The 16,018-nt window shown below is 43.0% G+C and overlaps 1 protein-coding gene across 2 annotated transcripts; it reads right to left on the bottom strand.

Annotated features, from left to right (window-relative positions):
• Positions 1-4,053: 4,053 nt before the first annotated feature.
• SLFN14 lies at positions 4,054-14,318 on the bottom strand. Of its 2 annotated transcripts, XM_013053598.2 has the most exons (7): positions 13,966-14,318; positions 12,817-13,035; positions 10,620-11,735; positions 9,014-9,142; positions 6,602-7,316; positions 5,685-5,835; positions 4,054-5,573 (listed from the first exon to the last, which is right to left on the bottom strand). In XM_013053598.2, the coding sequence occupies exons 3-7, from the start codon at positions 11,677-11,679 to the stop codon at positions 4,893-4,895; spliced, it is 2,736 nt and encodes a 911-aa protein (XP_012909052.1). In that variant the 5' UTR covers positions 11,680-11,735; positions 12,817-13,035; positions 13,966-14,318; the 3' UTR covers positions 4,054-4,892. The 2 variants fall into 2 exon arrangements, with proteins under 2 accessions (XP_012909052.1, XP_004747178.1); XM_004747121.3 differs by having other exon boundaries at positions 4,054-5,835; positions 13,966-14,316.
• Between the last annotated feature and the right edge of the window lie 1,700 nt (positions 14,319-16,018).

Here is a 16,018-nt window from a genome sequence, read left to right as displayed (position 1 = left end):
GGCAGCTCAGCTTCCTGGGAAATCTAGTTTACCTCTCCACTTCTTCCCCTTTCCCTAAATGGGGTTCTCCATGCTACAGTTTCTCTTCAGAAAAAAAAGTCCTTGATGATCAAAGACATCTTGTTTTGTTTTTTCTCTGAGATAGTACCATGCATTGGTTTCAAGTAACCAGAGTATCTTTTCTGTATAATCTTAAGTTTGTACAATGGTCCCATCTGTAATTCTCCAAGTTAAGATCTTCCTCTTAGGTCCTGGGCTAGGGTGATGAGCCTTGGTTTCATTCTCCATGCAGCTGTTTCTGAGACACCAATGCTCTTTTGTCATCAAATCTGATGTCAGCATCTTGTTCTCTCATTGGAGGTGACGCATCTGCATGGTCAAGTACAGTCCTTGGGCTTTTCCTATCCATTTCCCATCAAAACCCTACATAAATGAGGTGAGTCTTTTATCTAGGCTACCTTTTTGATCCAGGAATCTCCTCTCTGGGGATTTATAAATATACCAAAGAAAGAAAAGGCTGTATGCCTATGTGCCTGGCTTAATTTTAATAGTGTAAAATTATGATAGCCTGCAGCAAAAACCTTGACATCTCAGGTGGACGATAATAACCATGTATTTCTCACATAGGCATTTGTAGATGTGCTGGGTTTCAGTTAACGTAGCCAGGATCAGTCGAACTTGGCTGAGTGCCAAGCCCTTTTCCCATCTGTCACTCATCAGTGACTGGTGGGTTGCCCACACCTAGTCTTTGTGTGGCCAGAGAAGAAGCCCAAGAGAGCAGGCCTACTGCTGAAATGGTAAAGTCTCTGTGTGCATGACAACAACTGACATCTCATTGGTCAAATGAAGTCACATGACCACACGCATACCATGGGGGTGGGAAATATCCTCCTGATCTAGTGTTAGGAACTACAAAGAGTATAGCAGGGAGAGTGATGAAGAATTGGGGACACTAATGCAATCTACAACAATACTTCACAAAAATGTTCAAAGGAGAAAATGCACACAGGATATAAAACTGATTGTACAACAGGATCATAACATACTACTTTAGGATATCAAAGAAGAATGCAAATAAATAAGCAAAAATGAAAAAAAAAACTTATGCCTGAATAATGAGATGGTAAGAGCTTTTTATTTTGTCTTTGTCCATTTCTCAAATTTGCATAATAGAATTATATCACCCTTCTTTTTCAAAGTAAATTTAAAAAAAATTTTTTTTAAGATTTTATTTATTTGACAGACAGAGATCACAAGTAGGCAGAGAGGCAGGCAGAGAGAAAGAGAGATGAGGAAGCGGGCTCCCCGCTGAGCAGAGAGCCCGATGTGGGGCTCGATCCCAGGACCCTGAGATCATGACCTGAGCTGAAGGCAGAGGCTCAATCCACTAAGCCACCCAGGTGCCCCTCAAAGTAAATTTTAGATGCTTATCACAGGTAAGTTACTTTATCAAACAAATAGTTTTATGCAGTATATTGAGAGTATATAGAAAAGTTTACATTTCTAAGTCAATTACTCTTAGCCCCCGCCAGTGCCAAATCTCAAACTCAAATCTAATGAACTTCCAGTAATCTGGACCTTTAATTTTGCCCCTTTCTAAAAACAGCTTAAATTCCTTCATTCTCTTATTCTTCATTATTTCAGTGCTGATTATTCTGCACACTGACCTCTTTGAAGGCTCCAAAATTAGCTAACTATTTCAATGAATAGAGGCATTGTCTCTAGCAGATTCTGATTTTCTGAAGGAAGCAAGTCCATTCAACAAATAATTACTGAGCACCTGCCACATTTGAGGCACTGCACTAGTGGCATTTGGGGAAATAAAGATGTGTAAGTGACCATCCTTACTCTCAGGAAGCCCACAGTCTGATGGGAAGAGAAATGTGTGCAGACATCTGTTTGAGAACAGAGTGAACAGACTTGGGTTCAATAGTTCTCAACCTGGTGGCATATTACAAACATCTTGATGACTTATTTATTTATTTATTTATTATTTGACAGAGAGAGGGAGATCACAAGTAGGCAGAGAGGCAGGCAGAGAGAGGGGAGGAAGCAGGCTCCCTGCTGAGCAGAGAGCCCAATTTGGGACTCAATCCCAGGACCCTGAGATCATGACCTGAGCTGAAGGCAGAGGCTTAACCCACTGAGCCACTCAGGCGCCCCTTTCTGGGTGACTTTTAACAAATGCAGATGCTCAAGCCCATGCCTGGAGACAGTTGAGTTGAGTGGTCTGATCACTAGGTTTTTTGTTTGTTTGTTTGTTTGTTTGTTTGTTTTGAGTAAGCACCACAACCAGTGTGAAGCCCAACTTGGGGCTTGAACTCATGACCCTGAGATCAAGACCTGAGCTGAAATCAAGAGTCGGGTGCTCAACCGACTGCACCATCTACACCACCCCCACACACCAGATCACAGGTATTTTTAAAGCCCCTCTGACCCTGATTTTAATGAGTAGTCAGGGTTGAGAACCATTGAGTTAGGCTTTCTACTTTAAGCCAGACTAAGCCATTTGAGGAAACTAAGAACTGATAGACTCTCCGATTTGATATATAAAACAATTCCTTCAAAAATGAATTATTTTATCAAATAATATAATACATACATATGGTTTTAAAAAGTTGAATGGTACTGAGGCTTGTGATTAAATGTAGCAGGTCCCTGTTTCTTCTGTTCTCCTACTCCCTCTCCACTTTTGGCTCTTTAAATTATTTTTAGAGAATTCACACATCTCCCATTATCCAAATGTTCCTGCACTGGTATCTTTCGCTTCATTGAAAGCTAATTAATTGTTAAACTCAATCTCTCCCACCCAAAGTACTCCCCAAACGCCAAGGAAACATAAAAAGGAGGAATTGAAGAAGCAAGAAGCAGGGGAGAAGTTTTCTTCAATCCATACGTCAAGACAGCTGCCCATTGGGTTCAGACTGGCCCATCTGGTGGCCTGAGCAATTTAAAAAGGTTGCTATGAATGCTTTTCCAGCCCTGTCTGCTCTCCCACCTCTTGGAAAGCTGATGGGTCTTATCTGAAATTATAGCCAGAGGACTATTTGCACACTCTTTTTTTGCATTCATGACTCCCCAGTATCAATAAGGTTGTCTTAAACCTTTCCAGAAATTAAAACAATCTGGAAATAAGAATATTTCCAAAAGCAACTTAAATATCCTTACAGAACAGCGAGATTGCTTCACTCTTTGGGGGAGCTGACTAGAGAAAGGGAACTTTGATTTTTATTTCTATTTCACATACTTTGAAAAGAAGACATGACAGAAAGGTATTTAGTGATCTGACGATGCCAACAGCTACATCTCTGGCCGTTTAGAATGAGTTTGGCATTATCATTAAAAGTCTTTTAAGCCACAGAATGGCCACAAAAGGAGAGACCAAATTTAAGGTAGGAGGATGGTGAAAATTTCCTTGAGGAGTTGGGCATTTGAACAAGGACTTGACTGACAAGCAAGGATTTCAGCAGGTAGAGGGGCAGACGAGGGTTTGAAGGCTGAGAAGAGAACGCAGCCAGGAGCCAGGAATGTGTATGGGAGGTAGAGGCAGTAGAGTTGCCCTCCAGGCTCCGTGGAAACTCAGAGTTAGATTAACATTAACACCAAGTCATAGCAGAAGAGCTTGAGGATGTGCAAAGACCTCTTAGAGACAGAATACTTCCCAGGCCAGCCGCAGAGTACAAGCAGTGTTGAGCCAAGGTGAATGTTATCTACCTGTGGAGAATGAATGGGAGCAAAGTATGTGTGTGTGTTGGGAGGAGGGAGGGGGAAGGCTGGTGGTCAACCTGGAAACTTTAGAAACTAGGAGAGAAGAGAAATTTCATCGGAGGCAGAGGATATGGACTACCTAGCCACCCTCAGCATTCTAAATTTGCTTTATTTTGTAAACTGGACCTGTCTAATCCTTGTGGTGGAAATATCCCTATTTTATTTATTTATTTTTAAGATTCTATTTATTTATTTAACAGAGAGAGATCACAAGTAGGCAGAGAGGCAGGCAGAGAGAGGAGGAGGAAGCAGGCTCCCTGCTGAGCAGAAAGCCCGAAGGAGGACTCGATCCCAGGAACCTGGCATCATGACCTGAGCTGAAGGCAGAGGCTTAACCCACTGAGCCACCCAGTTGCCCCCCAAATATTCCTATTTTAGAGATGATTGCAATAGTCTGACAATGCTTGGAGTCTTCATACATTTGAATGAGATTACCATTGCTGCAAAGCTATGCTTATATAATTTGGCCTCCTATGTTACTATTGAATAGACTGAAAAGCTAAAGTATCTGGTCCACATATTACTACAGTCCTCATTGTGAATTGACAGAGTGAGATTTTCATCTGTGCACTGGTTTTTTGTGAGTTTGATTAGCATAAAACCACTCCCAAGAGACTAATCCCTAGTTAACAAAAAGAGGAAATCAAGTTCTGGGCCCATAAAGCTTGAGACCCATAGCCAGTAGGAGGTCTGACCAAGGTGCTGCCCTTGAGAGACCGAGTCAAAGTTAGTAGCCTGGAGGGCATCCTACCTCCCACTCCCAACATAGGCCAGCGAGACTGGGGTACCTTAGACATATTGGGAGAAGACATAGAACAAAGGCTACATTAGGAGAGTAAGTCAGGGTACAGCATAGAAAGACCTGGAAATTGGTTTGGCTTAAAGACTTCAGGGACTCACTGCAGATACATTGGCAGGGGATGTCACACACTCTGTTCTCTATTTAGGACAACCTCTGGTCCCTGAAAGATGGACCGGACTAGGAAAACCAGAGGCAAGGGACCAATCAACAGTCCACTATGACTGTACAGGCAGGAGGTGATGTGGACGGGGAAGAAGACAATGACAGCACATAGAGGGGAAGGGTCAATCCCTAGAGACATTTTTGTGGCTCCATGCCATATTTACTGTGCCTCAATTTCCTCACTGATAATACGTGAGAAGGATTTGCTGCCACCTGCCTGGGAGAAGGGACTCTGCTCTTTCTGGCTGCCTGTATTGTGAGAATAACTTTCAGAAAGCGGCCTCTTTTCATAGAGCAGGTAGAGGTGTTTAATGGCTCGTGAAGCAAAGCAGAGCTTATGAGCTTCTTCTGACAGGGCGCATTCTGGACTAAGCCCAAATACAATATTCCTCTCCAGGCCTGAAAACTGCTGAATAGTGTCTAAAATGATGTGACTGCCCCCAACCCCGGAGGCCTGGCTGAACACAACCTTGGTTGCTCCACGGGTTTCAAATAATTCCATTGCTTTCAGCAGTGCAGGCTCATAGCGTCCTCTGTCCTCCCTTTTCCTGCACAGAATCGCAATGTCTTTGGGCCGATAGCCACCCTGGAACAGGTCGTGACACCTTTCTGCCACCCGCTTCACAATCTGTTCCATAGTCAGGTTCGCCTCTGTCTCACACACCCCAGGCAGGGCCTGGGCATGTGCTGCTTCCTCATAGGCAGCTTCCCTGAACAATGATAGTGTGTCTGGGGACATACCGGAGGGCGGATTGGCTTTGATTCTCTTCATTTCTTCCTTCATGACCATTGCTATTTCGAGAGCACAGTGGATCCCGTTGGTGATTGTTTTTCGAGGAAACTGAGCGGATGGAGGGGGAAGGCCATTAATATCCACATGATGAACTTGGAAAGGGTCCACAAAAATCCAGAGAATCCCACGATGAAGGTTTTCACTTCCAGCTCCCCTCACCTTGGGGTGGGTGATGCTCCTGGCCTTCAGGTACCAGTCTCCATATTTGCTGCAGAAATTCTCAGTCTCATCCATCACTATGTGTTTAATCTTTAGGAACTCCCCCTGTAAGAAGGTCTTCCGGGTCACAGCATGGCAGGTGGTTTGTTGGCTGTAAGGATGCAAGAGAAAATAAGGTTTCAGGCATATAAAGCAAGAGAATGCTAGGCAGACTGGAATGAGAGGCTAGTTCTCACCTAGAGTCTGACTCTCTGATTCTGGGGTAGCTTGAACACAACAAAACCCTCTCTACTTAAAAGTGATCTGACAGACAGAATAATATATAATTGCAAACCTTACTCTTTGAGGCTATCTAACTAAATCTGCATGGGAAACTTTTTGAAATGAACCCAGGTAGATTTTTATTTCTATTGCTAGTCTCTTTCTGCAGCTTGGCAACCTCTGAAGACAAGCCTATTACATGCAGAGGAAATCTCAAAAGTAATTTATGCCTGTTACTACGATAACTTAAATTTCTGTCCTTTTTAGAGCTGGAGAACAGGTCCCTAGAGACAGAATTTTATGTGCAAAAGAGATATGAGCTAGTACAAATTCCTTTAAAGCAAGTCTTATTTCCCCCCACTTACTTATAGTACAAAACCAAAGCCTCTCGAGATTTTGGTAAGGAAAATGTCAGGAGGTTCTTAGTTCTGTTACCTGTCAAGTAGGGTTACAAGTCTGCAGGGCTATGCCTCTCTGGAACTGCTACTGTGTTTCCTTAGCTCAATTTTCCTTGATGGTATGTTTCAGTATATTAGAGGAAGCAAGATACAACCAAATTTAATATACATCTAAAAGCACAAATTAAACTTCGGTGATCCTGGGGAAAAGACTGACTTAAAGTGTTTATTTTAACCAAGAGTTAGTGGAACCCTTACGTCACATAATCCTTTAAGGAGTCACTTTCGCAAACATAAAGGATCTCTTTAGCTTTGCACTGGAACAAATCCTTAATTTTCTCCATGATCTTTATGGCCAGGGCTGTCTTCCTGGTTCCTGGAAAGCAGTGGATGAACAATTCTCGTGTCTCCTGAAGGCTTTCTGAAAGCGACTCACACTGCTCCTCTATGAGCAAGCTGAAAAATTCACAGCCCAGCTGGTCACTCAGAAGGGATCTAGAACACAGTGAGACTACGATAAGGGCTTGCAACAAGTCTTCCATGTCATCCTTGGTGGCAAGCCTGTAGGATGTGGGATAGTGCACGGGGATTTCATCAGGGCCATGCTGTGTGCTGGACAGGTACAGCAGCCTCGGGATAACACACACTTTCCCTGTGTAACCACCGACAGTTCCCAGTTTCTGCTTTAACTGATGAGCAGTATTTCGGGCATACTCAAGCCCTCCATTCCAACCAGGGTTTATTAAGATCGTATAGAGTATCAGTGAACTGTTCACTGCTATTAGGAGAGCATCACACAGGACATCCTGCTCCTTCCTTAAGCCAACATCACTAGCCCAGCTTCTAGAAAATACCACAATCCCTTGAGAACAAGGATATATCTGTGTCTTCATTAATTCCTTGAGTCCTTTATGATCTGAGAAGAGCTTCTTACAGAGGGATTCTGGTTTAAATTGTATCTCTTCCCATGTCACTGAAAATGCAAGAAATAGAAGTTACTAATTAAGATTTACAAAAGCATATTGTAAGTATTCCTGCAACATCAGAGGAAGAAATGAATCTAGCCATGGAACTATGGGTTTCCTTGGGTGCAAAGAAAGCACCCCCTCTTTATTTTGATGTAGTCCCAATAATTTGGTTTTGCTTTTGTTCCCTTGCCTTGGGAGACCTATCTAGAAAGATCCAGTAATCACAAAACTGGGTACTTATCTGAAGAATATGAAAACGCTAGTAGGAAGGGATATGGGCACCCCTATGTTTATTGCAGCATTACTTACAATAGCCAGATTATGGAAACAGCCAAGTGTCCATCAATAGATGAATGGATAAACAGGATGTGGTATATAATACATTATCCAGCCATAAAAAGAATGAAACCTTGCCATTTGCAATGACACGGAAGGATCTAGAGACTTATCTCTAGGGAGATAAGTCCGAGAAAGACAAATACCATATGATTTCACTCATATGCAGAATTTAAGAAACAAAACAAATGAACAAAGGGGAAAAAGGACACAACCCCCCAAATAGACTGTTAACTACAGAGAACAATCAGATGGTTATCAGAGAGGAGGCGGGCTGGGGAGGGTGGATAAATTAGTGAAGGGGATTAAGAGGACACTTATCTTGATGAGCACCAGGTAGTAAATGGAAATGCTGAATCACTGTATTGTACACCTGAAACTAATATAACATTGTATGTTAACTATACCGGAATTAAAATTAAAAATTAATTCATATTTTTTTTTAAAAGAAAGCACCTCCTCTCTTCACAGGCTAGGACTCTAAAGTTCCTATTTCTGGCAGCTCGTGCAGGGGAAGGTGCAGGAGGAGTCCTCACAGAAAAGTCTGCTGGCATTCCCTCCTCAACCGGAAGTGGCCCGCTATTGCTAGGAAGGTATTCCCTCCTGCTACAGGTTTCTCTCTCTCTCTCTCTCTCTGTGTGTGTGTGTGTGTGTGTGTGTGTACCTGATGCTTCAGGGAAGTAAGAACTTGCCTTCAGGACATTGATTGTTAACCTGTGGCAATTTTGCCCCCTAGGGGACCTCTGGCAACATCTAGAATATTTTTTGTCATGACTACAGCAGGGCTACAGGCATCTATAGTGGGTAGAGGGCAGGAATGCTGCTAAACATCCAACAGTTCATGGGGCAGCCCCTCTCAAAAGGGATTATCCAGCCCGAATGTCAATAGTCTCCAGACTGAGAAGCCCTGCTTTAGGATGTGTCCAGGTGACCCCATGGCTCACCATCTTCTTATTGGAAAGCCAGGGGGCAGTTCTCCTGTGGTATAGACTTAAGGAATTTAGACTAAATTCTCTCAAATTTGGAACACAAAACCATATGTGACTGGAAACCCTAAAGCACCCCAAAATGTAGTGTGGATACAACAACTAAGAATCAAGGGTCATCATGTTTATTGTTTCAGGACCATTACATCTGCTGAATCCTACATTTGACCTCCTCTAAGGAGAAAGCCTTGGACTAATTACTACCAATTCCTCCCAAATTAATTTTTTCTTTTTTTTTTTCTTTAGTCAACTCTATGCCCATCGTAGGACTCAAATACAATCCAGAGATCCAGTCACACACTCAACTGACAGAGCCAATCAGGCGCCCCCCAACTCAATTTTAGAAAACAGTCCTTTCAGCAGAAATGAAGAAGGAATACCTGGAAACAGACGTTGTTGTAGAGGTCTCTTAAATTCTAGGACTTTCATGGGAGATGATGGACTTCCCAGTGCTGTTGGAACTGGGGTGCACAGGGGAAAGCTGGAGTCAGTGGTCAAACTGGCAGTTGCTAAACAAATAATGGGAAGTTGTTTCAGATCAAAAAGAAAACGCTTTTCTTTCCTTTTTTTTTTTTTTTAAAGAGGGGGAGAGAGGGAGGGTGGTTAAATGGGGAAGAAAGAGAGAATCTTAAGCAGGCTTCACACCAGCACTGAGGCTCACTCAGTCTCATGATGCTGAGATCTTGACCTGAGCCGCAATCAGGTCAGATGCTTAACCGACTCCACCTAGGTGCCCCAGAAACCGCTTTCTATTTCTCGTACTGCTGTTGACATCTGCTGTGCATCGTGCCTGAGCCCCTCTCACACCTTCTATGCCTCAAACAGTTCACATATATTGGGAAAGGCAGCCTGGGGACTCCAGCGGTGTCACCCATCTTCAAAGTCACTGTGTGACTCATCTTGGGCAAGTCATTTGTCCTCTCTCCTGTGCCAAAGTGAGCTGGTAACCCCTACATTTTCTTCTAACTCTAATATTCTGATTCTGCTTCAACCCTAAGAGGAAAGGCAGGGAGTGGGGAGGATCAGGAAAAGTTAAGCACAATATTTTTTTTATATTGTTATAATGTGTTTAAGCCCCCCATTCAAGGTTTAGATGGAACAGAAGGTGGCAGGATCTCTAGTTTGGGGTGTGTGTGTATATGAGAAAAGTAAACTCAAATTTGGGACCAGAGGATGGTCCAGCAAAATCACTCAAGTCTTGATCCCAGCTTCTTTTATCAAATTGGAAACATATTGACCGTGAAGGCAAACTGATAAGCTTTTTTCAGCCAGTAGGTCCTTTACAGATTGATTAGAAATCACCAGGGCTGTTTCCCAGCCAAACTGAAAAGGAAGTGAAAGCACTGGAAGTCGACCTCCCCCACCACCAGATCTGCCTAGCATCTCCTTTTTGCATGGTTTCCCTCCCCACTTGGTGGTGTCCCAAGCCCGCTGGATAAGGTGTTAGTTCCTAATGTTACAGGAACCATTCAAGTTTGTCAACAAGCTTCCCTGGAAAGAATTAGTGGAGTCATCCTTAAACAGCGTTTCTCTCAAATACCATCTTTAGAGTGACACATTTTGTCAGTGCATGTTTAATAGGCAGTTACCGTGCATAAAAGAGAACTTTCACTAATTCATGGCTGATGAGATAACTTTCCCAAAGTGGACTAACATCCAAGCATTTCTTGACCTCAAAGGTTCATATTCTGAGTCTTTGGAACTTGAAAAATATATTTCTCTAAGATTTTATTTTAAAGTAATCTCTATACCCAACATGGGGCTCAAACTCACTCCTTGGAGATCAAGGGTTGCATGCTCCACCGACTGAGCCAGCCAGGGACCCTGGAACTGAAAATGTATTTTTTTTTAAACCCTGTAATGGGAGAATATTTGCAAGCAAAATAGCTTTCTATGCTTCAACTAAAACACCTGATGGAACAGCCACAGGAGACACAGAAGGGGCTCCTCCCTGCGGACGGGATTGCAACTTCCCTTCTGTTTTACCTGACTGAACACCCAGCATCATGGCCACCCAGTGCTCTGCCGTCAGCCTTGTGACAGAATTATCCTTCATGATCCAGCAATCCGGGGTCTCTGAGAATACAACACAGCAGAAGGGCTCTATTTGAATCGCACAGACGTAGCCGTACAGGACGTCTTTCTGGTACACATTCAAGATTTTGATAGTGAAATGCACTTGTGGCTTCTCACAGCAGAAGTGGAACGTTGGCAACTTTTCTACACAGTTCTCTATTTCTTTTTTTAGTAAGTCAGGGTTCACTTTTTCTTTCTTACATCCAAATACTTCTTTGCTCTTATCATCTACCCCAAAAATGAGGTATCCCCCGAGGGTGTTGGCAAATGCAGAAACATAATGAGGCAGCATTTCTTTAATCCGGGGAATGATCTTTTTGGTGGTGAACCTTTTAAACTCCACATGGGTTGACTCAGTAAAATTGAGTTTCTCCTTATATGTGAGTTTGTCCTTTTGAAACAACTCTGAGGCAGACGTCCTTATGTCTTCTTCTTCCTGAATGTCTCTGTTGGGAACTTTCTGAGAACTGAGCTCCTTCACCCCTGATCTCCCTCTTTGGGCTCTAGACTGCTTCTCTCTGAGGAGCTCCAGGGAACTGACCGCATTCAGGTTGACTGTGGAGGTCACAGCTCTCTGGTAGAGATTGGAGCACAAGCTGCAAATCCGGAGGGGGAGACTGAAAACATCTGGGCTCCAGGACTTCACAAAAATCAGGAGATTGTGCCCCTGTTGCATATAGTCAAGGTATTTCTGTGAACCGGAAGGAAGGAGCTTTTGGAAAGAAGTTTCCAGATCCTGTCCCAGCCCGTGGCATTGGTAACTGTAGGTTTTATCATCAATCTCCGCTTTGATCATACCTCCTCCAGAATTTAACAGGGCACACGTGGCCTGGATGATTTTCTTATTCTCAGTTCTTTTCAGATAGCCATTGGTCATCTTCTTCCTGTTCTCTTCTCCAAAAGTCACTCTGCCCACGTGTACAACTGTCTCGGGATAGAGCATTTCCATGTCGGTCTGGAAGCTGGCCATCCCACTGGCCCCTCAGCGCTCCAAACAGTTAACAGAAGGAGATTCCAGTAACTAACCTGGACAGAAACATTGTTTCTACATTAACAAGAATGCCAGCAATTACAATATTTTCTTCAAAGTCATAAATTTTTGGAGATCCATTTTAATATTAGAAATAATCTTAGATATTACTGGTCTCTAACAACTTTGCCAAGACCCCGAGCCTTTCCAGCATGAACGGGCATAGATGAAGATGAATGCTTAATATTTTGCCATCAAAGAAAAATTACATTGCTGACGTTTTTAGTTGTTTTTCATTTAGAATCAGAAAGAATCAACAGTGAGCCCAGATCTAAAGGGCTTGGCTTGGCACAGAAGCCAAAGAAAGTTGTTGGAAAATACGCAGAAACAGAGATTAAAATTAGAAGATGCTCCTATTTATAATTCAAAGGAGAAAGGAAGGAAGGCAATAGAGAACTAAAGGAGAATAGTCTAGGGGCATATGTGATGTAGAAGGTCTTGCTATAAAAACAAATATATGGGGGCGCCTTGGTGGCTCAGTGGGTTAAGCCGCTGCCTTCGGCTCAGGTCATGATCTCAGGGTCCTGGGATCGAGTCCCACATTGGGCTCCTTGCTCGGCCGGGAGCCTGCTTCCCTTTCTCTCTCTCTGCCTGCCTCTCTGCCTACTTGTGATCTCTCTCTCTCTCTCTGTCAAATAAATAAATAAATAAATAAATCTTAAAAAAAAAAAAACCAAACAGACAGATATAAAACTTGGTATTCTTTATGCCCTATTTTATACATTTAAAAAATTCTACTCCTGAAAGAATGTCTATTGATACCAAAGGCAGAAATAAGTGTAGCTCCTCAAAGCTTCTTCTAAAAATACATTTCTTCAATACATCTCTCCATACAGAGTGTGAGGTAGGAGCAGGAGTATTCTTTCCCTCCTCAATAGTTCTGCCCTGTGTCGTGGGAACATCTGAGGCTTGGAAGAGGCCAGAGCCTTTGGGACACAGTCCTTAAGTCAATGTCCTTTTCACTTCACAGACCAGAGAAGAGCCACCCAAACTGAAATCAGGGCTCTGCAGCTAATGTTTCAGAAACAACACCCTGAGCTTTTGTTAATGGCAAAAAAAAAAAAAATATTTACTAACCCAGATGAAAATTCTTCCTCTAGGAGAAGAAAGCCATTTCTTCTGTGTGATCTTCGCCAAGCAGAGGCCATGTGGGTGTTGTTTATACCCACAAAGGGGGAAAAAACAGGCATCCTGCAGGATGGCTATCCTCCTTTGCCATTAGTTTGCTCTTCTCACTTCCTTCAGGCAAACCAGAATCAACCTGATGAATTGTTTTTTTTCATCCAGGAGCATATTCTGGAGGTAAATGTACAAAGAATGGCTCATAGAGAAATTTCTGATAACATTGTGTTCACATAATGGAATCACAGAAGTAATGGAGGAACTTTAAAGATCTTCCAGCCTAACCATTTATCTGATTAAGAAAAATTATTTAAGTAATTTCTATACACAACATGGGGCTTGAATTTATGACCTGAGATAAAGAGTCACATACTCCTTCGACTGAGCCAGCCAGGGCCTCCCTTTTGTCTGATTCTTAAGTCCTCTCTATGATATCCCCAACTCCCAACAAATTGCTTTCCAACAACTGCTTGAACACCTCCAGCAACCAGTAACTCACTACTTCTCAGATTAGACCCTTCTATTTTCTGACAATTGTGTTAGAAATGGCTTCCTATGGGGCGCCTGGGTGGCTCAGTGGGTTAAAGCCTCTGCCTTCGGCTCAGGTCATGATCTCAGGGTCCTGGGATCGAGCCCCGAATCGGGCTCTCTGCTCAGCAGGGAGCCTGCCTCCCCCACTCTCTCAGCTTGCCTCTCTGCCTACTTGTGATCTCTGTCTGTCAAATAAATAAATAAAATCTTAAAAAAAAAAAAAGAAATTACTTCCTGATTTTTCAGTTGTAATTTGTCTTCCTATAATTTCCACTGTTTGGGTCCCACAGAAGAAATCTAATTGCTTTTGAACTAGCAGACCTATACTCTCTGGACTGCCAAGTCTCATGGATGTTGCTTGGGTGCCGATAATGACTATGATAGATACAAAGTTTTCCAGATTCTAGTTTCATGCGAACATCCTTTCTACACTTTCCCAAATTACTCACTCGCTGTCTTTTGCCAGTTTACAAGTTAGTTACTCTTTTACTAAGCCCTTTGTGTTCTCAAACAAGAATTACCCCTAAGATGAGATGGATGAGATTTTTTAAAAAATTATTATTTTTTTTTTACCTGATGCTCTTGCTTTTCCTCTTGTTGTTTCAGTGCCTCGTCTGGCTCTGGTCTGAATATTTGCCTTCTGTCACAGCTCCTGCTGCCCTTTGATATCAGCCTGGGAGGAGCAGGAACTCTGCCAGACTCCCTTGGTCTTCATAACATTGACCCACTGAGGAAGGCTGATAAGGACTCAAGAAAAGCCTATGACAGGGCAGATTAGCAGGCCAGGCTCTGACCTCTGGGAGTGAATGAAGTGGTAATGGACACATTCAGGGGTTTTCAAGTGAGGGGCCAAAGCTAAACTTCCCCCCTCTGAAGATCGGTGTCACGTCTGCCAATCTGCATTCAGGCGTCTCCTGCCCCAGCTGACATCATTTCTTCATTTTGTAGTTCTACATTTATTTTAAATTAGGCTGTCCTGTACATGTCCGTTATGAGAATTGCCAGCATATTCCATTGCCCTCCAAATCACTTGTTCTCTCCTATCTACCGTTATCTTCCTTTTCCTGCTCTTCCTTTTTGTTGGGCACAAGACCCAGCCTAGAAAAAATGCTCCTTGGTGAGGGGCTGACTATTCCTGGGTGAAAGGATTACGCGCGATTTTTTAATCTAATTTCTTTTCCTTTCCTTTTTGTTTTTCTTTAACTTTTTGTCTTTCCCAAATGTCTACACTGAACATCAATTGTTTTTATAATTAAAACAACCCGATTAAATGAAAAAAATAAACAGATGAGGGAGTTACCTCATTTGGGGATGCTGGTTAAATTGGAGCAAGCTTGGGGGTGCCTGGGTGACTCAGTCTGTTAAGTGTTTGCCTTTGGCTCAGGTCATGATCCTGAGGTCTGGGGATTAAGCCCCTAGTCAGGCTCCCTGCTCGGCGGGGAGTCTGCTTCTCCTTTCCCCTCCCAGTTTGTGCTCTCTCTCGCTATCTCTGTTTCTCTCTCTCTCAAATAAATAAATAAAATCTTTAACAACAACAACAACAACAACAAAATTTAAATTGGAGCAAACTTCTCGTAGTAGGCTGAATAATAGCCACCAATGATTATGATTATGAACTTGTAAGTCTTAACTTATAAGGAAAAGAGGTCTTTGTAGATGTGATTAAGAAAGGATCTTGAGGGGCGCCTGGGTGGCTCAGCGGGTTAAAGCCTCTGCCTTTGGCTCAGGTCATGATCCCAGGGTCCTGGGATTGAGCCCCACATCGGGCTCTCTGCTTGGCAGGGAGCCTGCTTCCCCCTCTCTCTCTGCCTGTCTCTCTGCCTACTTGTGATCTCTGTCTGTCAAATAAATAAATAAAATCTTAAAAAAAAAAAAAGGAATCTTGAATGAGGGGATTATCCTCAATCATTTGGATGAACCCTAAGCCCAGTGTTCTCCTAAGACAGAGGCAGAGGGGTTGTGGTATACACAAAGGAGGTGGTGGCAATGGGACCAAAGAGACAGAGAGTCCAGGGAGTGATGTGGCTACAAGAGAAGGAATGCCAGCAGCCCCTGGAAGCCGGAAGAGGTACAAAGTGGATTCTCCCTAGAGCATCTGGAGGGAGCCCTGCCAGCACCTTGATTTCTGTCCAGTGAAACTGATGTTGAACTTCTGGCTGCAAGAGAATTCTCTTGTTTTACACGACCAAGTTTTTGGTAAATTGTTTTGGCCAAAGGCCTGCTTTCAGCTTTTTGACTTCACTTCCAAATTCGGTCTCACTTTTAGTTCTGTTATCTGCCTTAACTCTCAGCCTCACTCTCACACTGAAATCCTTTTGATATTACTTTTGTTTAGAAAGAGAAAAATGACCGTCATTTACTGGAGATGCGCTTTGGGGTGCCAGGGATCAAGCTGGGAATGTGGCATACCACACGGAAACAGAGATTACATGGCCATAGGGGAAGAGCAGGGGCTCAAAGCAGGTCCGCCACTACAAATGCTCCTACTCCTTCTGATGTCTTTCAAGTTTGGGATTTGGGATTGCTTAGGACTCTTCAAAATCAGAAATCTACCTAAACATCTCCCTTTTTTTAACCAGTAAAGAAAAAGAACATTATTTGGGCAGGAAACTAGGAACTGGATTGT

This window comes from Mustela putorius, unplaced genomic scaffold (assembly GCF_011764305.1).
Source record: "Mustela putorius furo isolate JIRA1106 unplaced genomic scaffold, ASM1176430v1.1 tig00003962_pilon_pilon_pilon, whole genome shotgun sequence".
NCBI lineage: Eukaryota > Metazoa > Chordata > Mammalia > Carnivora > Mustelidae > Mustela > Mustela putorius.
The sequence above is the reverse complement of the archived record's forward strand: the minus strand, read 5'-3'. Positions and strand labels throughout refer to the sequence as shown.

Bases quoted from the DNA above. Each gene is read 5' to 3' on its own strand.
- SLFN14 (XM_004747121.3), bottom strand. From the start codon at position 11,679: ATGGCCAGCTTCCAGACCGACATGGAAATGCTCTATCCCGAGACAGTT. The intron at 9,143-10,619 runs GTAAAACAGAAG...TTATTTGTTTAG, and splicing joins GATGCTGGGTGTTCAGTCAG to CAACTGCCAGTTTGACCACT. The intron at 5,836-6,601 runs GTAAGGGTTCCA...GCATCCTTACAG, and splicing joins TCCTTAAAGGATTATGTGAC to CCAACAAACCACCTGCCATG.